This window comes from Chelonoidis abingdonii, chromosome 9 (genome assembly GCF_003597395.2).
Source record: "Chelonoidis abingdonii isolate Lonesome George chromosome 9, CheloAbing_2.0, whole genome shotgun sequence".
Classification (NCBI taxonomy): domain Eukaryota; kingdom Metazoa; phylum Chordata; order Testudines; family Testudinidae; genus Chelonoidis; species Chelonoidis abingdonii.
The window spans coordinates 33629618-33654820 of NC_133777.1; the positions used below are offsets into that span (position 1 = coordinate 33629618).

General features: G+C 46.1%; 1 protein-coding gene across 6 annotated transcripts in view; it reads right to left on the minus strand.

Moving 5' to 3' along the window:
• The window catches only part of TBC1D24 (TBC1 domain family member 24), a 156578-nt gene that overhangs the window by 75837 nt on the left and 55538 nt on the right, over positions 1 to 25203 (minus strand). For 2 of the 6 annotated variants that reach the window (XM_075069359.1, XM_075069358.1), the window contains 5 exons: positions 22030 to 22188; positions 18485 to 18548; positions 15940 to 16035; positions 15202 to 15436; positions 5172 to 11166 (listed from right to left, as the gene is read on the minus strand). In XM_075069359.1, the coding sequence (XP_074925460.1) occupies positions 11012 to 11166; positions 15202 to 15436; positions 15940 to 16035; positions 18485 to 18548; positions 22030 to 22188 (709 nt within the window). In that variant the 3' untranslated portion in view covers positions 5172 to 11011. Of the gene's footprint in view, positions 1 to 5171; positions 11167 to 15201; positions 15437 to 15939; positions 16036 to 18484; positions 18549 to 22029; positions 22189 to 25203 lie in introns of those variants that run through there. The other 4 variants (XR_012656513.1, XR_012656511.1, XR_012656510.1 and 1 more) reach the window with 4 other exon arrangements.

A 25203-nucleotide genomic window follows, 5' to 3' on the forward strand; every position in this document is an offset into this window, starting at 1 on the left:
CAGGATGTGCTGCGATCCACTCCGCCTTCCCACAAGACCTAGCCGCAGAAAGTAGTGAACTAAAGTGTGGGATAGCTTCCCACAGTGCACTGCTGTCAGCGTCTATGCTAGTGCCCCAAGTGCGGACGTGCTCTGCCAACAGAAGGAGCATAGTGTGAACATGCAATACCAATTTTCTTAGTGCTTTTTGATCATTGACAAAACTTTTGCTGACAAAACTCTGTAGTGTAGACAAGGCCTAGGATGCAAGAATGAGATACAAGGCTAATGTTGGGAATGGCACTGGAGCTTGGGTGGGAACCCACAGCTCCCCCATTGCCTCTCAGTGGGCCAGTATTCACTCCTGTCACTGTTAGTATCTATAATTGTCAGGATAGCTGCAGCCTGGGAAGCTTTTGTGGGTTCTGTGATATGGGAAAAAGTGATTAATAGACACCGTGTTGTCTGAATCATCTCAGAGCCAGCCGACTGCCAGGATTCAAGACAGAGGCAGTATTTCTAGCGAAGGAATGAACCACACTATCCTTTACTAAAGTGTTTGGTGTGCTGTAGCATTGCTCCTGTCAAACATTCTGAAGTTACAGTGGCTCTGCTAAGGAACAGCATATGAGCACAGGCTAAAAGGGAGCACACATCAGGTCCAGCTTTTATCCAGTAGGAGGCACTGGAAAGGCTGGTAAGTAACACTGCCTGTGCTACAGTCCACAATTACTCCAGACTCCCACCTTGGAGTCATTCTTGGGAACGGAGTAGGAAAGCTGGGTCTGGAGCAATTCACACATACTCCTATGTTGATGAAGGGTTAAAGCGCATTGATAAAGTGCACCCTTAACAGCAGCATTGCTATAGTCTTTTTAATAAGGTGACTGCATTTCCCAAAGGGAAAACAGGACACTGAATGGGACTTGCCCAAGGCCCCTCTGAGCCGCTGGCCCAAGGCCCTTCCCCCATTGTCACTCAGAGCTCACCCAAGCCCCTCCCCTGGAGGGGGCTGGCCTTAGGGGGCATCCTCCTCCCACACAGGGTTTGCCCAAGCCACTTGGCGTCGCTGCACAAGCCCTGCCAGGCTGTCATAGCTTCTTGCCCCCTCCAAACGTTTCTCCGCACCCCACTGGGGGTTCACCCCCCTTTTTTGGCAAAACTGGGCATTTGTCCCATTTGCTCTTGCCAACTGATATTAGCAAGAACAAATGGGACGAATGCCCAGTTTTATGCATGCGCGTGCACACACACACAGGACAGGGCTTAAAAAGGGGACTGTCCTAGCCAAAAATGGGACATATGGTCACCCTACTTTTTAAAGATCTTGTCAGTTGGATCAGATATCATTATTACCTGAATTACAAGCGTGAAGATCTCTTAAAAGAAGCAGGTGATCAAAGAGTCTGACTTTAAAGCGCATTATATTCTATCTTCAGGCGAAGTGTTTGCTACATGGAGTTAACACCCTAAAATACGCGCACACAGCAGTGATGAGGAAGTGTGGAATCCCCTGTTCCATTGACTTTGAATGACTCATCCTACTATACATTTTTTAGTGTGGGGGAGCGGCTGTTTCTCTTTAAATCACATCTGGGGATGAAGCTGGTATAAGGAAGAGCTTTTGTGGGTTCTGTGATATGGGGAATAAGTGATTAATAGACTCCCTGTTGTCTGAATCACCTCAGTCAGCCTACTGCCATGACTCAAATTGACAGAGGCAATCTTTCAATGAAGCAACAAACCACACTATCCTTTACTATGTGTTTGGTGTGCTGTAGCATTGCTCCTGCCAAACACTCTGAAGTTACAGTGTGTCTGCTGAGGATGTATAACTTCCTAATGGTGTAAATTTCAGTGACCATGACAAGGGACAAGATCACCAAGGCATGTGCTGGATAAATGGCTTCTGTCTACTCCTGTCAGTGGATCTCAAAACCTGACCGGAGACATGCCAGTGATTTTTGTTCTGGGGTCTCCCTTGAGCAGAGTCTGAAAAGCATATCCATTTTGCAGTATGGGTGGGCTATGCTGAGGTCAAACTCATTCCACTTGTGATCTAAACAGAATTCCAATGCAGATGTCCAGCAAGTTCAGTCCATTACCACATTGCATAGCCAGACCCCAGGTGAGTATAAGCAGAGATTTAAAAGCCTGCATCTCTCAGTGGTGGAACAAGAGATGTTTGATGCATTTTGTATGCTGTAGCAACGAATTCCAGGGAGAAGGGGTTAACATGTGAGAGGACAAGGATAGGTCTTTGCTACAGAGGCCATTGTGCAGCAGCCAGTGAGATGCCGACCTACAGGAGAAATGCACCGCACCCGAGCAGCAGCCAGCAGGGAAGCACTGCCATCAGCCAGCTCCTTCTGCCAAGCTGTTCAAAACGACACCGGTACTAGCTGGACTAGAGCAGAACCAGCTCTGAGGGTGTGGAGTTTGATTTGTTTATGGTGTGGAGGTCCAAGTATACATAGGGAGGAAGAACACTGTGATCCCCAGCATCCTGGCTGCTGTCTGGTTTCATTAAGTCAGCTACCCCAACCCCACTCACGTGGGAGAGCAAGTCAGGGCCAACTGGAATTACCCTCCTGTTCACTAGCAGGGAGGGGAGGGAGGAGTGGCTGGTGCTGTTAAACTTGAGAGGCTGATTCAGACAGAAAAAGAGGCAAAGCCAAGAACAGAGCAGCAGTGCCACAAACTGCAACTAGCACCACTAGTGTTTACACTTACAAGGACCAGGTACTGGAATAATAAGGAAGCACCTGTGGCTAAGCCTTGTTTAGACTATAAACCAGTAGTAGCCAGGGTGGGAGTGCTAGCACAGATCAGGTGCTATCCAGCATCACAGACCTGCTCTGGCCAAGTTCAGGTGACATGGCACACCTGGGGCCTTGTCTAGGCTAGGGCTCCCACACTGTTAGCCATGATGGAACTTATCCAGGAAAAGGACTAGTGCAGAGCCTTGGAGCCTTGTCTACATTAGCATAACTAACCTGAGCAATGGGCACTGAGCAGAGTTTGGTCCTGGGCTACATTTGCAATTAGTGTTCAGAGCTGGTTTAATTGCTCCCATTGTGGACATCAGTTGTCAGCAACCAGTAATTCCGCACATGAAGTCAAGGTCCTAGATTCCTGGTTGGCACTAACGCACCCAGTTCAGCCCTCTGCATGGTTTGAAAACTTGCTAAGAGCCAGCTCAGTGCGGCAGGGGGAAGAAACAAGCAAAGAACAGTCAAGAGGCAGCCCGCCTGCTAGCTGGCGAGGGACTGAGAGCTTGGAATGGGACTGAAACCTCTGCTGGGATGTGTACAAAGCCAAACAGCTTCTCTGTGGCCCTTTGGTCTACCGTAACCCTTCATTTGCTGGTGGGAGGATTAGTTTTGTTAGCCGACATTATGAAACGGTGCCAGAATCAACGTCCTACTTCTGTGTGTGGCAGAGCTCGCAGCTTCCAAGGAGAGTGGGTGTGGGGTGGACAACTAGCATGAAATCTGCATGAAATCTCTAGGAACCCCTACAGGCACAAGCAAGTACAGATCCATCGTAGGAGAGCAAGCCTCCAATTTCTGACACTGCCAGTCAAGCATGCAACCTCCTCCCAGTTCCCAAACAGTACAGCTTTAACTCTTACAGCTACTTGCACATAAAACTCTGTAGCACTGACAGTTGCTCCAAAGCCCAAGATTAGACTTCCTGGGCTAGCTGATCCCAGGTTACTGATCTGTAAAAGCCCCTGCACTAAAGGAGCTTTAGGTTTGGGACATTTCCTGCTACCCAGCACTAGCTTGTTGTGATACCAGAATGACACTTTACCTCCTTAGTTAACCTCAGAGAAACCTCTATTCCTACTGAGACCTCATTAACCACTGATACATTTACGCTAGTATCATTGTTTACTAAATCTTGGGCTTTTTGGCTAGTAGCAGTTGTTTTTTTAGCTGGCATCAGTCAAAAGTAACATGCTCATCTCATTTGAGATCAGCTGAAGAGCAGCCTCTAGCGGCCAGACCCTACCTTTACACTAAACAGTCTCCACAGCATTTTTACTCACCACTGCAGAGATTGGCAGGAGCAGAGCGCTACAGAGATGCTGGTTTCAGTGATCCCTTACAGTCAGTCAGTCTCCCTCCTGCTCTTCACACTATAATTAAAGTGCAGCTTTACCCTAAGAAATGACTGTGGGTATGGCTACACCTGAAATTTCAAAGCGCTGCCGCAGCAGCGCTTTGAAGTGCGAGTATGGTCGCAGCGCCAGCACTGGGAGAGAGCTCTCCCAGCACTGCACGTACTCCACATCCTCTACGGGAGTAGCTTGCAGCGCTGGGAGCCGTGCTCCCAGCGCTGCGGCACTGTTTACACTGAGGCTTTACAGCGCTGTATCTTGCAGCGCTCAGGGGGGTGTTTTTTCACACCCCTGAGCACGAAACTTGCAGCGCTGTAAAGCGCCAGTGTAGCCATGGCCTGAGTAAAAATGGCACTCTAAGGCTCCATGCTGTCTCTGATCTCCACATAAAATGTACTGTTAGCACTGTTTTTTCTAACTGCCAGGTCTGGACTCACCCTTAGTTCAGAGTTTCAGGTGAGCTCTTTCTGTTTCATGCATCATCACCAGTGACTGAGGTTCGGCAAGTCAAATTATGTCATAAGTGATACTGGTGCAACAACCCCGTCCAATGATGCCAGTTGCACCTGTGCAAAGCCACTGAAGATTAACAAGGCTCTAGATGCACTGACTGAGAACAATCTGAAGACAATGGGGCTGCCCAGGTGTAAACAAAGGCACAATGTGCTGTGCAGAACATCACTGAGGGATGATGACACATAGGAGACTCAGAGTGCAGCTGGACTCAAACCTCATCCAGGAAATGTAACTGAACTGACACTGAACACTCTTTAAACACCTGGAAAGAGGGAGAGGAAGGATGAACTTTTGATTAACACACTGGACTGGGACTTGGGAGATCTGGGCTCAATTCTCTGCTCTGCCACAGACTCCATATGCAACTTGGCCAAGTCACTTAATCTCTGGCCTTCAGTTTCCCATCTGTAAAATAGAGATACCAACTCTTCTTTGTAGCTTTTGAAGGTGGTTATGTCTCATGATGCAGAGCAAGTGCCTACTAGAAAATCTGGCTTTAGAACAACAAATCTGTACCAGACAGCTTTGCTGAAAGGGAAAAGCCAACAGCTTGAATATTTAAATTTTATTTTAATAATTCAACCCAAATTCTGTGCAGTCACATAAACACTCAACACTGACATTAGTGGATGGCATAGTTACATGACCTAGAAAGTCACAATTAGCACTACAATCACCTGGAGAAAAATGTCACTCAGAATATAATTTGCATTCACATCACCTACAGACAGACTGGTACAAAATTCATTTCAAAACAAGAATTGGCTCAGAAGACAGAGCTATTATCACATAGTGATGAGACAGTATCTGAGCCCTCTATGCATTTTGTGCTCTAGGGGATTCCAGATGTGTATTGCAGCAGCTGACTTTTCCCTCTGCCCCAGCTTCAGGTGAGGTCTTGGTCCCTGCCCATTTGTGATATCAGAGTGTAGCTCTAAGGACACAAAAGGCAATGTAAACTCTGATTCCTCAGGATTAAAACCAAAACCAGAAAGAGGTGAATCAGTAGGTACTAGGTTTTCAAACATACCAATGCTGGGATTAGCAGCTGATTTGATATGCAATAAAATTATTTTTTTAGGGGGGCTAAAAGATACTTCTGCAAATATAATTTTAACCCTTTCAGTACCATTCAGTCTCTTTTCTCCACAGAAGAGAATGTAATACACAAGGAGGCTCCTTGTCTGTCACCTCTGTGGTGAGAGGGACAGAAGATGGAAGGTGACTATCACAAAAAGTGCATGATTATCAGAGAGCAATTAGCTTTCCAGAGATTTCCAGTGACACATCACTTGGCTTCTGTGCTGTATGTCAGAGGCTATTTACAGTGAGTTCAGCCCATTTTCAGATGCCTAGGGGAGGCAGGAGGCGGTTCTAGTCTTCTCTGGCCTTCCCCATCCCCAGAAACCTTCTAATAGAAAGTTACAACTCAGAAATGGGTTCCCAGGAAGCCAGAGATGCTCTTAAAGAGAAGCAGCTGCATCTCAATAGCCAGAACCTTAGCTCCACACTAACATCATAAATCAAAGGGCACTGATAATACGCAATACCACACCAAAGGGACATGTTGTCAAAGGCTGTTCAGAATTACAATAAAGTAACTCGTCATAATACATGCTTCCCAGCTGGAGCCCTGATCTCTGAGAAGTCACCCACTCTAGCAGTCTTCTAAAAAACTGGTCTATGTACCCAGCCCCAAGAGCTCGGCATGTAACATAGACAACACCGCTCACTGATTTACATGAACCTGGATGGATTTCTCTTTAACATCAATTTTTAATCACAGACAGAAGATGAATCTTTGCCATTGGAGAGGAAGGGACAGGTCCTCAGCTCATAGTGCCACAGCTCTGAGCTGCCTTAGGCTCACAAAGAGAAATATTATATATGAACATTTACATAGAAAAGGAGCATTAATTTTTATGGAATAACTACAAAAGGAGAATACGAAAGACAGCTTTATATAATACAATTCCTCTTGCTTGTTTGTTGTAGCTTCTTGGTCAGGTTGGGTTATCCAGGTGAGATCTTTTAGCACCACATCCTGGTAAAACAAACTGCTGCTGCAATACATTCCTCCTAAGAGTGATATGAACGCAGATGGCAGTCACTAGTTACCCCACCCATCTGGGCAAGGGGAGAAATTACTTCTAGCACAGCTTCACTGACTCTTGTCAGCCATTTTGCTTCCAGTAGTAGGGTTCATGCAGTGGAACCCCCAAATTACCCTGGTGAGGTAGTGTTCGTTCCAAGACATAAGAGTATCCTCCCCTTCCCTCAAACTGCAAGGCCTATGCCTAGACACAGACTGCCTCATGAGAAGCTACTCACCACAGACTCCCATTACCCATGTGGTGAACTCTTTTAACAAGGAAGTAAAGACTCTGCTATGGTCACCTGCAGAAATAGGGTAACAGGCCATCTGCATAGGTTTCTTAGGGTGTGTCTACACTGCAGCTGTGAAGTATGATCCCCAGCCCAGGGAGACATTTGCACTTGCTCAGCTCAAGCATGTGTGCTAAAATTAGCAGTGTGAACACGGTGGGAGAGGTGGTGGCTCAGGCTAGCCACTCAAGTCCAAGCCTATCCGAGCCCACAGGTCTGAACATGGGTAGATAGTCTGACCTGCTCCCTATGTCACAACATCCACACTGTTATTATCAGTGCACTAGATTGAGCTGAGCTACCCCAAGTCTGTCTACATGTGCTGGAAATCACCTCCCAGCTGCACTGTAGAAATACCATCGGAACTTCTTTGTGGGCCCTCCATGTTGGAATGATTAGGGGCATCGGCTACTTTTACACAATGCAAACCTGGCAAAGGTCAAAACTGGGCTTTTCTTTGCTGCTAAGAGGCAGATGTCCAAATGCCAGTGACTTTCAGTAGGATTTGGGTGCCTACCTCCCTGAGGGTTCTTTGAAAAAACAGCCTAGTATTCTAAAGCTGAGTTTGCTGTCATCTTCTATTCAAGCAGTTTTGTGGGCTTACGGTTCCACTCTAGCAGTCTGGAGGGAAGATTCTGTAGATGTTATTTGAGGAGTGGGGCAGGGCTCAAGTCTAGCATGTGGGAGAGGTGGGGGAAGGCAAGAAAACCAGAATGTTTCTGGATGTGTTTTGCAGACAGACTTAAATGAAGGGATTTGCTCTAATGTGAAAGTCTCCCAGTCCTGCCAACCCAGAGCTCAAGGGACAGGTGATATCTTAATTACATGAAAGCTACTGCTAAGAACATCCTGTACACAAGCTGGAAGAATGAGGCAGAGGGGAGAACATATTTAAGAGCCCTTCCCCCCAAGATACATAATGCATTTTCTGAACGAATCCTTTGCCCAAAGAAGTTGATAAGATGCCATTAAACATCAAAAGTGATATGACATTTGCTTTTCAATATCCAACAGATAGATGGACACCTGCCAGTCCTTGTAGAAAGCAAGGTACAATCATGCAAGGTTCTTTTCAGCCAACAGCTATTGGTGCAGGTGGATAATATAATTTGTTACAAACTCTACTAATAGACATATGGATAGGAATTACCACCAGTTTCTTTCAGTCTGGAAAGAAGTTGCTTTGAGAAACAGGCATGAGAACTCTGTATAGAAAGTTAAAGGCACTGTAGAGATTTTACAGTGCCAGCTACTGGGAGATGATCCATCCACACCAGAACAGTTAATGAAGTAAGTGTCTACAGATCATGGACCTGAGCTTGTTCTCCAGGGCCTGTGCTCAATAGCATTGCCATGGGTGCATCAGCAAACTTAACCATCACTCCCAGCAACACGCAAATAGGGACAGCCAGGCTACAGTGGAGCCAGAGTTGCCACACGTAACCCTCTCAGCTTGCTTAGTTTCCCTTTGCAGCCTAGTTACTTTGGTAAAAATGTCAATATTCCATCCTGGCATAGGAAACCTTCCAAACCACGTAGGGCCAGAATCCTCCCTGGAACGGGCAGTTAGCTCCTCAGACCAGTTTTGTTATAAGCCATCTGGGATGGAAACTCCTGCTGACTGATCTTAAGGGGGCACTGAAATGAACTATTTTTTACTAACTGAGCCAGTTGCTAATACTGACATTTAAGAATCCCAACGGTGCAACTGCGGAGATGGATACGTGCCCCACGGCTAGTGCATGCTATCACTTGGAAGATAAAAGGGGCTTAGTTAAGTCAATTCAAATCTGAAAACTGATTCTTTAAGCAGGGGAAAACTTCATTCGCTCACCTTCCATTGGCTTCTGCCATGCGCAGAACAGAGTATTGTAAAGTCCACAGCATGTCAGACAGTATGGGCTGTCAGTCAATTGCATCTATCCTCACAGGCACAGGGAGGCCTTTTCAAGGTGAGCAGCAAAACAAGCTGGAACCAAAGTTGCTTAAGATTCTAACAGAATATTTGTTCAGATTTAACACTGACAAATGTATATTTTTCAGACAGAATAGAAGAGTCTGCTCCTGCAGCCATTACTCAGCCAGGTCAGAGCCCAGGATTCTGGGTTAGCCATGACAGCTGCCCTCTCCAAACACATTCCACACACTGCAAGGATGCACAGGGCAAGGACAATGCTTCCTTGTTCCATCATGAGTGCTTGTGGTGTTACCAGCTCTTGCAGGAGTAAGTGATGCTGCTCTTCACCAACAAGCAAAACACTCTGATTAAAAACAGACAGTTTGATGTACATCTATCATTTTAAAAGGGTGCATCCATGATCTGTTACTGACCTGGGTTCTTACGGAAGGGCTTCCGACAATGGTATCACAAGTAGCTGTTCATCTTCCAGGCTAAGCTTTGCCAGTGGGTTCTTGAGAGGCACACAACTGTCTGACAGTCCCTTTAGATGTGGCCGGGGCAAGTGAGTTTTAGCCAGCCTCACCTGAGGCAGTGGATTCTGAAGAGATCGTGCCCAGCCTAGTTAAGAGTTGGGCCACTGATTTTCACTGCATATTTAGATCTCCCTTTATAAAAGAAATGCACCTTTAAAAAGGTAATAATCAAGGTTCTCTGTTTTAATGCAATTGATGTCACTATGTACTTGGTGACAAAACCTTGCTCTTTCTTCCCGCCATCTGGCTGTAGAACTCCCCCTCACTAGTGATTAGTCTGCTGAAGTACTCAGAGGAATCTCTCTAACGTGCTCACACTGATCCTCTGTTGAGATACACAGACTAAGCCAGGAAAGGACAAGTCTCAAAGCTGGACTGCTAACTTCAGGTGTCAGGCAACGGGAAATCACTTCCAGTCACCAAGCGTGTCTGCGGAGAAGTGCTGCCAGAACTCTCAGGCAAGAAGAAATGACTGTGTCACCTGTCCAACTTGCACCACAAGGCATTACTGGCAAAGCATGGCTGCATTTTACACTGAGAGAGCACTAGTCTCTTCAGTCAATGGGCAGATTCAGGTGCTATAGAAACAGCACCTCCTAAAGCCTGTCTGGGGAACTAGTACATTCCCAGACACAAACATAATTGATAGATGTGATCATTTTCTGTCTCTGTAGGTACTCGCTTACCCTTATCCATTTCTCTTTGGAGAAGGCATTGCGTTTATGCATCCAATTGCTAATTTCCTGCCTAGCCAGTTATCATTCCCAGTGCAAAGTCTCATGTCAGCTTCCAGGAACCACGAAGAAGGGGAAGAGTTTGTGCCTGCATATAGCCTGCTAGCTTTTAGCTGCCTGAGCCGTGAGTCATAATATTACAATTGGAAGTCATGATTCTGATATGTAATAGGAATGTAAACAGAAAGTCAGCCCTTTGCCTTCCCAGACTGGATGCTTTCCACAGAGGGGCAGACTCTGCAAGCAGATAAAGAACACAAGCTTTCAGATGTGCGGAAAGACAACTATTAGTCTTTGTTCCTTTCAGAAGCTTTGCTGACTTGCTCAGGAAAGGGTGCTGAAAATGGATACACGGATCTGCCTGATGGATGGACTCATATGCAAAGTCCACTTTATTCTGCTCCTGCAAGTGGCAAACTGATATCACTGGCATGAGCCAGGCACTGTACAAGCCACACACAGCTCTGCCAATATACCTGCATCCTGATAAGCAACATGCTGCTGTTCCAGTCCTGGCCTGAGAGACTGACTGCATATGGATACACGTCCACTAAGGACTAGAATGAGATACCCACATTTCTACTTGTTACTTAAATAAGGGTTTGAATCTAGTTTGCCAGAGGTAAAAGGAGTTAACCAGATGCACCACCTAGTCATTTACATTTTGCATATAAGGAGCAACAGTAAACAACTAAGCCCCGCATTTAGTGTGCTCCTTAATAGCTAAGCTAGAAGGAGCCAGGTGGAATTTTTGTGTTAGCTTGGCTTTTGCATTAATATTTGTCTTGAGAATTTTGAGATGTCTGACAGGCTTATTGTTTTGATGATGGTTATAGCCTCAGACATTCATAGTGTCCTTGAAGCCCCACACCTCCATGGCAGAGATCTGGAAGTTTTCAGAGCACAGTGGCGGATTATTGAAAGTATTGCAGTGGCTGGTTCTCCCATGGTTCAGGTCTGCATCAAGGTAGAGGGCCTGGCCATCACCACCTCCTACAGAGAGAGGAAGAATACACGTTACGTTGCTTTTGCATTTCTCAGGATGTGAAACTTACAGCTACACAGAGAAGGGGTTTGATGGCCTTTATCTCCAGGGACAGCTGGAATATAGGAAGACCCACCACAACATTGAGTTGCTCTCTTTTAGCACAAAGGACAACTGTTTCTATGCATGGATTCTAATGAAGCTAGCAGAACTGCAAGTGACCATTTTGGCAAATTCATGGAAGACAACCCAGGCAGACTGGCTCCACACCTGCTTGCCTTTCTGCAGTTCCCATTGACTGGGAATAGTGAACCGTGGCCACAAGGAGCTGAGGGACTCCATGCCTGCAGACACTCCAGGTAAACAAAACGTCCCAAACCGCCAGTGGATTACCCTGACAGGCTGGGAGCCCTTGCTGACCCATTTATTGATGTCAATACTAGAGCCTTTTAAAGTTGCAAAGGCTTTGTTTAGTGGACTAGATTGGCTTGAAAGGAATACCAAAAGAGCAGTGCTGCAGATCTGCATGACATTTGACCATGCAGTTTACAAAATGCTATGCCTTATAAGCCAATCAAAAAACATACTATAGCACTGGTGTCAGTCCGCTACTGTGTAATTTGATCTCTTCATGCATTTCTATCAATGGACCTCATAAGTCTTGAGCCAATATGAACATATAATGTGCAGAATCAATGGAATCTCTAATAAAATTGAAATAGCCTTTTTACCCCACAGACATGCCAATCAACAGGGCTGCTTTGAAATAAACCAACAATAATAATCATTTGACAGTGATAAAGCAGGTGACATTCCTATATAAAGTCCTACAAAATCTATAACTACAATAATAATAATCTATTTTCATACTAGTATTTAAAATGAACAATGCTGAAGTCAAAAGAAAAAAGTCTGCTTATCACGCAGAGTTCAAACTTAAAGTTGTTGAATGTGCAGAAGCAAACAATAATTGTGCCGCTGCTCGTGAATTCTGTAACAATGAGAAGCAAGTAAGAGAATGGAGAAAAAATAAAACAACACTAAAAGACATGCCAAGAAGCAAGAAAAAATGTCCAACGAGGTGCACTTCATTTCCTGAGCTGGAGAAAGATCTCAATAATTGGGTTGTTGAATGCCGACAAAATGGGTACATTGTCACTAGAACTGGAAGTTGTCTGCATGCTCTGCAAATGTCGAAAGATGACAAATACAAGTCAGTAAAGCCATCAATGTTTGTCGCATCAGCGGGTTGGTGTACTCGCTTCATGAATTGTCATGGTCTCTGTCTTCGTCAGCGAACAAAGATAGCGCAAAAGCCACCGAGAGAGCTGGAAGAAAAAATTGAATCTTTCCAAAGGTTTATTATAAAATATCGAAAGGAATATGCATTTGAACTGTCACAAATAGGAAATATGGATGAAACTCTGATGACATTCGATGTCCTGAGCAACAGAACGGTAACCGGTGTTGGTGGACACTTTTAATTAAAGCCACGGGCCATGAAAAAGTCCATTTTACGATGGTTTTATCGTGTTTGGCAAATGGATCAAAACTCTCCCATTGTTATTTTTAAAAGAAAAACCTTGCCTAAAAACATAACATTTCCTGCTGGTGTCATCGTATGTGCACACAAAAAGGGATGAATGGATGGATGAAAGTGGGACTATTGAATGGCTGGAAAAAGAGACCAGGAGCACTTTTTAAGAAACCTGCTTTGCTCACTTGGAACATGTTCAGGGCACACAAGATGGATGAGGTGAAAAATGTGGCCAAAAATATGAAAACTACTTTGGCTGTAATACCTGGAGGCTTAACTTCAGTTCTACAACCGCTTGATGTCTGCCTGAACAAACCCTGTAAAGACAGGCTATGCAAAATGTGGTCTGAATGGATGTGCTCAGGCATGGTGAAGCTGACAAAATCTGGGAATCTTATGAAGCACAAAATCAATCTGTTCGCCCAGTGGATCATTCGCGTCCATTCCCTCAGAAATGGTAGAAAATCATTTAGGAAATGCTGTATCAGCAATGCACTCAACGGGTCAGAAGATGATGCCATATTTGATGATGATACAACAGAGGCTGATGATAAGAAGGAATCTGAATCTGAAGACTACACTGCCGATACCTATGATGACAATGCAGGTGCAGCTGTGACTGAAGCGGAGTTTAATGAACTGTTTGGTGAATCAGAGACTGATTCAGACTTTGAAGGATTTTAAGACTTTTTAATGTCTCATATTGTTCTAAGTTACTTGCTTTAAATATCCATTTACTAATTTTAAATTGACTGTAATTTTGAAGGTGATTACATATTTGTTCAGTTATTATTATAACAAGAGGTTTTTCAGTAGAGTACATTAAAATAATTCTAGCAAAACTTTTGCGTGTTTCTTGTGACGTCAGGTTTTAAAATATAGCTGGGGCTAGAAAACTTTGGCTCCTGGCCTGTCAGGGTAAGCCACTGGCAGGTCAGGACGTTTTGTTTACTTGGGGCGTCTGCAGGCACAGAGCCCCTCAGCTCTCAGTGGTTGCGGTTTGCCGTTCCCAGCCAATGGGGGCTGTGGGAAGTGGCGCCACTTCCTGCAGCTCCCATTGGCTGGGAATGGCAAACTGTGGCCACTGGGAGCTGAGGGGCTCTGTGGCTGTGAAAGCTCTAGGTAAACAAAATGTCCCTGCCTGCTAGCGGCTTACCATGACAGGCCAGGAGCCAAAGTTTTTGCCAACCCCTGAAATATAGGGTTGGCTTATGAAAGGGTCATACAGTTTTTGCTATTTTTACCTATCCATCCTGGGGGGTCGGCTTATAAACAAATGGGCTAATGAACAAGTATATACATTAAATAGAACAAGTGACAAATCAATATAGAAACCCTCAGACAACTTAATGAGCAATATCAAACTGGAGAGAGAGACAAAGCAGGGTACTAAAAGGATCTGGTACAATCTTCTAGATCATTGTAAAAGATATTCCAAAGTGTACTGCATATTGATCAGATCTGCGAGAGACCAGACTGACAGAATATTGCACAGATCTTAGAGGGATAAGAAATTCAGTTAAATTAATTTAGAACAATGAAATATATACTTGGGAGTGAGATGACAAAGACTCCCAGCTAAAACAAAATGAAGGGTATTGTCTGAAGAGCAGTTACACCAGAAAGACAGTTAGATAAGGCGCAACATACTGGAGGGCTCAGTGCAGTGGAAATCCTGTTCTGTGTCAGAGACTGGACTAGGCAGTAATTCCCACATACTGCTCTGATGCACTAAGATGGATGTGACTGGTACTGCCTCCCTTAACAACAGAGCTTTGTGATGAGCACGATACACCATCACTGGTCTCCGATTGTCAAGTGCTCTCTAGCTTTCAACTGAGCTCGTGTTGTGAGCCGGTTGGGTTTGGAGCAGGCCAACCCACTGTGGACTACAGTGCACATTACTAAATAAGAATCAGTAGGCACTAGATGTTACAGCTGAAGTCTTGATGTGGTAACCATTGGATTAGATGCTCTCAAAGCAGGTCTCTTCCAACCCTGTTATCAGACTTTGTAGATGCGCTTTAAAACTGTGGCTGTCAGAAAAAAATGTTCTGGGGAAAACGTCTCAGTACATAACTATTGTCTGCATTTCCAATCATAACTGACTACTTTACTAGCCAATAGGCTTTTGCCACAGTCAGCAGCACTGTAGACTCACTATAGTTGTAGCAGAGCAAGCTGCTATATTCTAGTTCACCTGGTGCTTCAACACCACTTCATTGCCAGCTAAGTCCTTGTTCCAGAATTATTTGCCATCACATGTGCAGCAGAACATAGGTGGAGCTGTGCCTGCAGCATCTAGTTCTTACAATGTTTTCTCTTTAGAAGTGTGATATCCAAGTTTTGATACAAAATTTGGCGGAGCAGGATGTTTTCATAGTCACTATTCTCACTCTAGCTACAGTAGGAATGGCATAAATACTACAAACAGCTTGATCGATTTTTTGCTGTGATAGGCAGGAATTGCTGACAGGATAATTGCATGGATCCTGCATAGACTTACCTATGATGATGCACTCGTTGCTGCCAGCCATGAACATGGAAGCAGTTTTGGAAGGCAAGTTGAAGTGACGAGCAGCTAGGAAGGGGGAAAGACGATCCGAGGAGTCCGAGGGGATGCTGCTGGAGGACAGGACAGTGGAAACCTGCATGGACTTAGCCCCTGGTTCAGAAGTAGTCATGGCCAGTTCGGGGTGCTTGATTATCACCCACTCATAGCGTTCCACTTCTGGCTGCAGCTATGTGAGAGGAGAAGAGAAAACAGCCAGGATTCAGTTGGTGAACATCCATTCCACTAAGAGTTCTGAATACAAAGCAGCCCTGGAGCTGCTCAGACACTGCCAGTACCACTGGTGAGTGATTCGGACTAACGCTTTGGCATAATGGACAGGAATAGTGCTGGAAAGACCTCTGCCATGTAGAGGACAGAGAATAAGTCTTGGTAATACGTGGTGGTTTCTGAATTACCTTACTATATATGACATGCATCCATGCCCAGATCTTGTGAGAATTATTCTGTACTCAGGAGAAAGGCCCTCCCCATAAAGTTGAATAGGAAATCTCCTACCACATCCTTTCATAAGGGATTCCATAGACTTTAATGCCAGAAGGGCATGGGCTGGATCACAAGCTTGTCAGCCCGTATATTCCACTCTTAAGAGGAAAAGGGGTGTTACTGATTAGCTATTAAAATTCAGTCATCTCCATTCACTATTGAGGCTGAGCTGTGATTACTACTTACCCTGAATACAAAGCATTCTCCTGTCCCAAAGAAACTCAGTTTATTCCCTCCTCGCCTGCGCTCACTCCAGTCAGTTGACAAATAAGCGCCAAAGACCTAGAGCAAAGGACAAGGTCAGGAGGCTTTTCACCAGTTACTACTAATAAGAAACAGGGTATTTTAAATACACTGACACCAAAAGGTTTTGGAGCCCACAACTCAAGGTCTAACGTAGTTTAATGTTGAAAGTCTCAAGATCAGTGAATTAAGAGGAGACAAGTAATTTAGATCTAAAGCTAGATCTAGATTCTGATCAGCTGGGGAATGACCTGCAGATTCTAAATTTCAAAAATTATTTTACATCCACCAGTTCTGAGAGGAAGGATGATCCAGTGGATAGGCTGCAGCCTTGGACTCTGGAGAACAAGGGTCAATTCCCTGCTCTGCCACAGACTTCCCACGTGATCATGGATGAGTGACTTAGCCTCTCTGTGCCCCAGTTCCCCATCTGTACAATAGAGATAATAACCCTGCCTAGCACCAAAGGGGTGTTGTGAGGTGTGCAGATACTATAGCGATGGCAGGGGAGGGGGGCATGTAAGTACCACAGGAAGAAGCATAATAGACAGACCTAGTCACACAAAAATAAAATTGTGGAAGCCAACTAGCCACTTCCTTGTTTTGGTACCAAAAGCATCAACATTCATATCAGAGCACAAGACTAGGCTGTGCAGCAACTGCAAACATGCAATAATTCCAGAGAACTACAAGCATGTCTGCTGCCTTCAACAATCTCGTCCACAGTAGCAAGTGCAGATGAATTGGTGCTGAGCCCAGTTTAACTGCTAGGATAGCCTAGGACATACACCATTCTAGATTCTGTCAGAAAGCCTGATTTCACACATTCAGCACAACTCGTGCTAGGTTAAGCATGCAGTTAAACCTCCTTCAGCACCCAGTGGTGGTGGGACCCTTTTAATACTGGGGGTGCTGAAAGCCAGCCCCCTTACCCCTGTCCACACACCACGAGCTGGGGCCGGGAGCAATACCATGTTTCAAGGGGGGGGAAACCAGACGGGGTAAAAGGGCAAAGGCTGGGGCCAGCAGTCACGACCCTGGGAGCAGAGTTGCAGGCACGGGGCCCCAGGCGTGGGGCCCTGGTAGAGTCCCAGGCACAGGGCCAGTGACCAGGAGCCTGCAGCATCCCCCACACCACTAATTCCCGTCCCTATGTCAGCACCAGCAGAACTTCTCCCACTGCTGACACCCATTAGCAATGAGTAGCTTTGCTAGCACAGAAAAGGATAATGAAGCTTACATAGAAGGTAACAAAAAGGTGGCCCAATACTGAAATTTGCTCCATTAGAAGCAAGAAAAAAATCAACACAATATCTGAAGGAAATATCTGGGGAAATTAGTAAATTATTTTTTCTAGCTTCTAAGATGCAAATATAAACATGGAAAGTACAAAACAGAAAATAGTGTCCTTTTAGACTATTCGCATGTCTCCCCTTCTTCCTTATTTTCTAAGGGGTCACATAACAGATCACTATTTGCTTTCTTCATGCAGAGGCCAGCAGCACCTGCACAGCTAGAGTTAATAGCACTCTATAGGCCAAGAGGCAAATTAAATTCATGATGGCAGATGCACTCTTTCCCCTTCCTCTGGATATCATGGGCACCACATCAGCCACTTACCTAGCCACTATGGCCTGAGGATTAGAAATAATGGGAAAAATTCTGCTTTAATTTACTTGCATGCAAACCCAATGAAACTGACGCCTGCAGACTGCAATGGCACTACATGTGAGCAACAAAGCACAATGAGGCCTCCACTGCTGCAGGAGTTTGGTGTAGCCACCCAGCAAGGATAAAACCAGAGAGAGAAATCCACAGGCTGCAGCAGGAGCTGAATATTGTAATGGAATTTTAAAAGCCACACAGTATTCAGCAGCAGGCCCTCACTCTCTGTCACCAGAGGACCTCTACTCATGTGCAGTGGCATCTCAGAGCTCTATGAAATTTCACTGCTACCGTGCCTTTGGTTTTATCACAACCATAAGATCAGCACTCTTAATTTTTTTCTTTTGGTGTAATAGGAAACCCAATACTGCTTTCCCTTTTGAGCACTGCTACTGTACCAGATTATCCTTGAGCAAAAGGCAAATGCCTTCTCTGGATCACAGAAGTCCAGTACAGCACAATCCCTCAGGCTCTCACTTCAGTCCTCATCCTAACAGGGCACATACATAATAAAATGGATGTCAGGGGTCTCGTGGAAGTTACTGCAATCTGGTACCATTGCCACCATCACATATGGACTACAACAAAGGGGATGCCAGACCTGGACCCAGGTTAAAGTATTTAATCTGGTATAAAGTTTACTGAAGGTCCCCCATGGCTAGCGAACAACACAGGGAGTACCTACGTCAAAAGCCATAAGAAATTAATTTCTACACCATCTCCTTCTTCCTTGTATAATAAACTGTGTAGGACAGGATGGGTTTTAGGCAACCAGGTGGTATGTGGCATCACCATTTCCTCAGTTACCTTTTACCCTACTTACCTCTTTGGCTGTTGTCCTGATCACGAGGAGCGTTGGTTCATGTCCTTCGCTGTGAGAATATAACCTGGTATGTGAAGAGATGGCTCCTTAAGCAAACATCGCACTGCTTACATTAACTGTGATATGTGATCTGCAGTGCCCGAACTACCTCTCCAGCCTAAGATTTGTTTGCTGGCATGAGGTACAAATTTGATTGCTTGGGGCTGACTGTACCACGGCCAGTGTCTCCAACAATACAAGGCAGAGGATAGCAGCAAGCTCTGAAATAGACTAGGGGCCTGATTGTCCATTGCCTTGCACCTTGCAGAGACACCTGAGCAGAGTTGGGGGAAGATACTATCGAATTGGAACAGCATCATTTTACAATCGCTTTGCATGGGGTAAATAACTATGCAAGGTACCAGATAGCAGAGAATCAGGCCCTTTGTGTTGGTGTCATGGTTCATGAAGAGCTTTCTGCCTCTACAGGCAAATGCTCAGGCTTGTTTCTCTCACTGATGTGTCTCTCTCTCACAGGCACTCTGTGCTGAAGCAGAAGATGAAGGAACCCACTTATCTGTTTCTTTCTCTTGGTAATTCATTCTTGGCAGCTTCACCTCCCATCCCATTTGTCATTTCTGTGAACACAGGATCAGATCATCTGATGCCAAGTTATTGCTACAACAAATTCACTTGTCTTAGGAACACAGCAAGACTGACATATTTTGACCATTAATTTTTAGGCTGTACCATTTTAACACATTTCAGGGATAAAAGTGACTTCACAGAAGACAACCGGGGAAAAAGTGGGTTTTGCTAGGCTATTTTTATTTTCAGGAATTTTTTTTAAACCACATACCTGGATTTTTAAAACCCATGACAGCTCTCCCCCAAACTAAACTCCTGTCTCATCCTACATATTTTTAAGTCCCCCTTTCCTTTTGCAGCTTACCCTTTGCCGCCTTCTTCCCAAGAGTAGAGATGGGCAACCTTTGCTTATTGTTATCATGTGAAACGTGAAGCTTTCAGAGAACCAGTGTGCATTACTCTGAAGAGACTGACAGGTTGGGGCTCATCTCCTGGGTTAAGACAAGTCTTAGGCCTGATCTACATGACAGCATTAGGTCGACATAAGGCCGCCTATCCTGACCTAGTTATGTTAGTGTACACACTATAGCCTTGCTCCTGCTGATGTGCCCTTCTACACTGACATAATTCCACTTCCACGAGAGGAGTAGGGCTTAAACTGGTGTAGTTAGGGTGACATGCGTTACTTACATCTATTGGCTATCATTCTTGTCATGCAATTGACAAGACAGCTGACTCCCGGCTCCCCAGCTGGGCTGCTTCCTAGTCTCAGCTCCAAGCTGGGCTGCTGCTCAGGCTCCTAGCTCCTCACTCTCAGCTGGGTTGCCACCTGGGCTCTTGGCTCCCTACCAGACTCCAGCTGCGGATCTCCCTGCTCCAGCTTCCCCCTCTGAGGCTCTCTACTCTCTGCTGGGGATGGAGCTGGCCCCCTGGGCTCTCAGCTCCCTGTAAGAGTTTTGTGAGTGACTAGTCATCATCAACCCAGCCAGTTACAGCAGTTAACATTTCAAACTAACAGGCTTAGCATGATTTAAATATTTTCATTAGGGACATGGATAATGAATGGAGAGTAGGGCTTATACAATTTGCAGATGACACTAAGCTGAGAGAAATGAGAAAGTGGCAGATTAACTCATGATGCCCATGGAGCCTGTGCCCAGAGGCCATGGCCAATTTGGGGGCACCTGCAGAAGCACCATAACCTGTGCAGAAGTGTGTGTGTGGGGCCCCACCGGCACTAGAACTATGGTCCTGCTCCTTGCTCCTCTTCTTCGCCCTGGAGGCCATGTCCCCAGGCCAGGTTGGAAGCCGAAGCTGGGCTGTGGTAAGAGCTGCCCAGGGAGCCTGGGCTGTTGTGGGGAGCCCCAGACCCTCCACCTGCCTGGGATGGGGTGTCAGGGTGCCCGACAGCAACCCCTGACCTGTGTCCCTGCCCCCCAGGCCCCAATAAATCTTAATCCACATCTGGGTGGGAAGCACGTTGGAGAATAGGATTGGAATTCAAAACAACCTTGAGAAACTGGATATTTGGTCTGAAATAATAGAACTGAAAGGGACCTTGAGAGGTCATCTAGTCCAGTCTCCTGCACTCAAGGCAGGACTAAGTATTATCAACAAGATGAAATTCAGTAAGATGAAGTACTACACTTAGGAAGGAAAAAAAAAATCAAATGTACAACTACAAAATGGGGAATGATTGGCTAGGAGATAGTATTGCTAAAAAGAATCTGGGGGTTATAGCTGATCACACACTGAATACGAGCCAGCAATGTGATGCAGTTGGGAAAATATTATTATATTATTCTGGTTTGTATTAACATGAGTGTTGTATATAAGATATTGGAGGTAATTGTCACACTCTACTTGGCAGGGATGAGGCCTCAGCTGGAGTGTTGTATCCAGTTCTGGGCACTACGCTTTTGGAGAGAGATGTGGACAAACTGGAGACAGTCCACAGGAGAGCAACAAAACTAATTAAAGGTTTAGAAAACCTGACCCATGAGGAAAGGTTCAAAACCTGGGCATGTTTAGTCTTAAGAAGAGAAAACTGAGGGGGGTGATGATAGTCTTCACATATGTTAAGGGCTGTTCTAAAGAGGACAGTGATCAATTGTTCTCTAAGTCCACCGAAGCTAGAACAGGAAGTAAATTGGCTTAATCTGAAGCAAGAGAGATTTAAATGAAATCTTAGGAAAAATATTTAACTACAAGGATAGTTAAGCTCTGGAACAGGCCTCCAAGGCAGGGCGTGGAATCCCTGTCATTGGAAGTTTTTAAGAACAGGTTGGACAAACACCTGTCAGCGCTGGTCTAGGTTTATTTGGTCCTGCCTCTGTGCAGGGGGCTGGACTCTATGAGATCTTGAGGTCCCTTCCAGCCTGACATTTCTATGATTCTACGAATTAACTACGATTCCTAAGGTTGGCACTCAGACAGGGGTAATTCATGACCAGTACTCACACTGAGGGCTTGTCTTTCCTACGGGGTTAAGCCGACCTATGTTATGCTACTGTAGCTACGTGAATTCACGTAGCTTAGGTTGACTTACCAATGTGTCTTCATGGTGCTGAGGTAACAGGAGACACTCTTCAGTCAACTTCCCTTACTCTTCTCAGACAGCTGGAGTACCGGGGTTGATCAAAGAGTAGTCTGCTATCAATTTAGGGGGACTTCACTAGACCTGCTAAATCAATCCCAGCTGCATCGATTGCAGCAGCATTGATCTCCCCGGTAGTGGAGTCCAACTCTAATTGGAGGCAGGACCTTAGCCTCTAATTTTGGAAGCTATCCTTGTGGTAGCTGTAACTGAGATGGGGGAGGAGATATTCAGACTTCCCTGGCATTTGCAATCTGTCACTCCCATAATACTCTTTGGATGCACATTTTCGTAAACCATGCCTTGGATGAGGATTTCTGTCCCCAGTTAGCATTGGTTAGCTGTTCTTTTCTACGTGTACAACCAGGAAAGACGAAGTTACCTGTTTAGGCTGCAGCCATGCTCCAAAGTGGTGAAAAGTAATAGGGGCTGGCAAAGTGCAAAGCGCTCTGGGATCCAGGACCAGATGTCTCTCATCTCTTTCACGCTGACAATTTCGGACTTGAAGTTCTCAGCATGCACTGCCAAGTGCACGTTCTGTCTGTGAAACATGGGAGACACCGCTGAGAGAGAGAAGATAATCTGACAAGCAACACACAAAAGGGACAGCTAAATGTGAGAACATGCTTAGGTGGAAGTGCCTCGGTAAGTACCCTGCTCTCTGAAGCTCCAGGCCACAAGGTGAGGACAGTGTGGTTTAATGAAGGAAAGAAACATTGTTGCTGTTTGGTGGAATCCATGATGATTAGCAGCTTTACTGGAAAGAACTTTGCAGCTCTTACTCAGCCATGATATCAATGGCTGGTGCAGAGGGGCTAAATGTTTGAATGAACAGGGGAAATATCAGGACTTTAAAAACAAATTCAGTTAGATCTGCCACTCAAGGATAGTCCCACTAGTACCAGCACTAGAGAGATACAATCCACAGGGGAGAAAATACAGCAGGTCCTGCCAGATATTCTGACACTTGTTTGTCTCGAGTCCTGTTTGTATTTGTGGAATTAGAGAATTCCTGCAAATATCCCAGTCACACAAGAGTTACACAGATTACAGAAGCAGCAAAGAGTCCTGTGGCACCTTATAGATTAACAGATGTTTTGAAGCATGAGCTTTCATGGATGAATACCCACTTTGTCGGATGCATTTGCCATCTACCATAATTTTATCATGAGTCTCATGATATTTGGTGTTTTCTGAAAGCCCTGACTTCTGAAATCATGGGATTATTGAGAAGAGGAGGTTACTCACCTGCGCAGTAACTCACGTTCTTTGAGATGAGTGTCCCTGTGGGTGCTCCACTCCAGGTGTTGGTGCATCACTGCGCCTTCGTTGGGAAATTTTGACAGAAGTACTCATACTAGTCACGCACGTGCAGAGCCTGCCCCACATGCTGAGTGTACCTTAATAGTACGCGTGAACGACTGGTCTCCTCAGTTCTTTCTCTACAACGGAGGCTACCCCAACTCTGAATTAGAGAGGAGGAGGGTGGGTAGTGGAGCACCCACAGGGACACTCATCTCGAAGAACGTCAGTTACTGCACAGGTGAGTGACCTCCTCTTTGAGAGAGAGATGTCCCTGTGGGTGCTCCACTCCAGGTGACTGAAAAGCATCTCAAGGAGGTAGGGACTTCTGATCTGCTAGGAATGCGGTAGATAATACAGCTGTGCCCAATTGTGCATCAGTGAGAGGGCCTTGCGTAAGGGCATAATGCTTAACAAATGTGTGTTCAGAAGTCCAAGTGGCCGCTTTACAGATGTCAGGCAGAGCAACTCTGCATAGAAAAGCCAAGGAGACAGCTAGCTACAGATCTAGTGGAGTGAGTCCTGATGCAGGCTGGCGGAATTGTCTCCTTTAATTGATAGCACAGGCGGATATAAGCAGAGATCCAGTCGGAAAGTCTCTGGGTGGAAATAGGTGTCCCCTTGTCTCCATTGCAGAATGATCCAAAGTCTGGAAGAGTTCCTAAAGCAGAGGTGGGAAAACTATGGCCCACGGGCCACATCTGACCCCCGGGACCCTCCTGTCCGGCCCGAGCTCCTGGCCCAGGAGGCTAGCCCTGGCCCCTCCCCTGCAGCCTCACTGTGCTGCCGGTGCAATGCTTTGAGCTGCGATCTCCTGGGGCAGCACAACTGCAGAGCCGGGGCCTGACCCGGTGCTCTGTGCTGCGCGGTGTGTGGCTTGTTGCAGACAGGTGGCGCAGCTGCCTGTCCTGGTGCAGCTGCGCTGCCAGCCATGGCTGCTCCAGGGAGCATGATAAGGGAGCTGGGGGGGGAGGGAGGGAGTGGACAGAGGGCAGAGAAGTTCACGGTGGTGGTGGTCAGGGGGGTGGGGCGGGCAGAAGGCAGAGAAGAGGGGGGTTGAATGGGGACAGGGGTCCCGGGGGGGCAGTCAGGAAGGAGAGAGGAGATGATGGTGGCAGGTGGGCAGCTCAGTGGGCGGGGAGTTCCTGGGCAGTCAGGGGACAGGGAGGTGTGGGGTGATGGGTATCCAGGGATCCGGGGGGGCTGTTAGAATAGAGGCGTGATGGAATGCGGGCCAGGGGCAGTCAGGGGTGGATGGCTGGGGGTGATCAGGCGGACAGTGGACCCATGGGGGGGAAGTCCAGGAAGGGGGGTGTTGGATAAGGTGGCAGTGGCAGTCCAGGGGCAGTGGTGCCGGGGAAGTCAGTGAAGGAGGGAAGTTTGGATGGGTGGGGGGGCGTAAGAGCGGGGTCAGGGTGCAGCAGGGGGGATGGATAGGGCAGGGGTCCTGGGGGCTGTCAGAGAACAAGGGGGGTTGGATGGGGCAGGATTCCCAGGTGGGCTGTCAGGGGGCAAGAAGCGGGGGGTGAGGCACGGATAGGGGGCAGGGGCTGGGCCATGCATGGCTGTTTAGGGAGGCACAGCCTCCCCTAACTGGCCCTCCATACAATTTTGGAAACCCGATGGAGCCCTCAGGCCAAAAAGTTTGCCCATCCCTGTCCTAAAGGGTCTGGTTCTATTCACATAAAAGGACAAAGACCTGCATACATCCAATGTATGCACTGTGGATTCAAAGGAGTTTGCATGCAGTTTAGGAAAGAAGGTTGGTAGGTGTATAGGTTTGTTGATGTGGAATGACTAATGTACCTTTGGAAGAAATCTGGGGTGAAGTCAGAGGGTAACCCTGTCCTTAAAAAATATTGTGTTGGGTGGGTCCACCATGAGAGCTACTATTTCTTTTGCATGTCTGGTGGAGGTGACTGCCACTAAGAATGCGGTTTTAATAGGGAAGTGTAAGAGGGAACAAGTGGCTAGGGGCTTGAAGGGCAGTTGCTTTAAACTGGTTAGTACTAAGTGAAGGTCTCACAGAGGAGTAGGAGGTTTAATGTCCTGGTATAGGGATTGGAGCCCTTTAAGAACATGTTTGGTGACTGGATGAGCAAAAACAGAAGTACCATTGATTTTGTCATGAAAGGTTACTATGGCAGGTAAGTGGACTTTGATGGAGCTGAAAAAAAAGCCAGATTGCTTCTGGTGTAGTAGGTAATCAAGTAAGGCTGGAAGATGTGCCAAAGTGGGAAGAATGTGGTTGTTC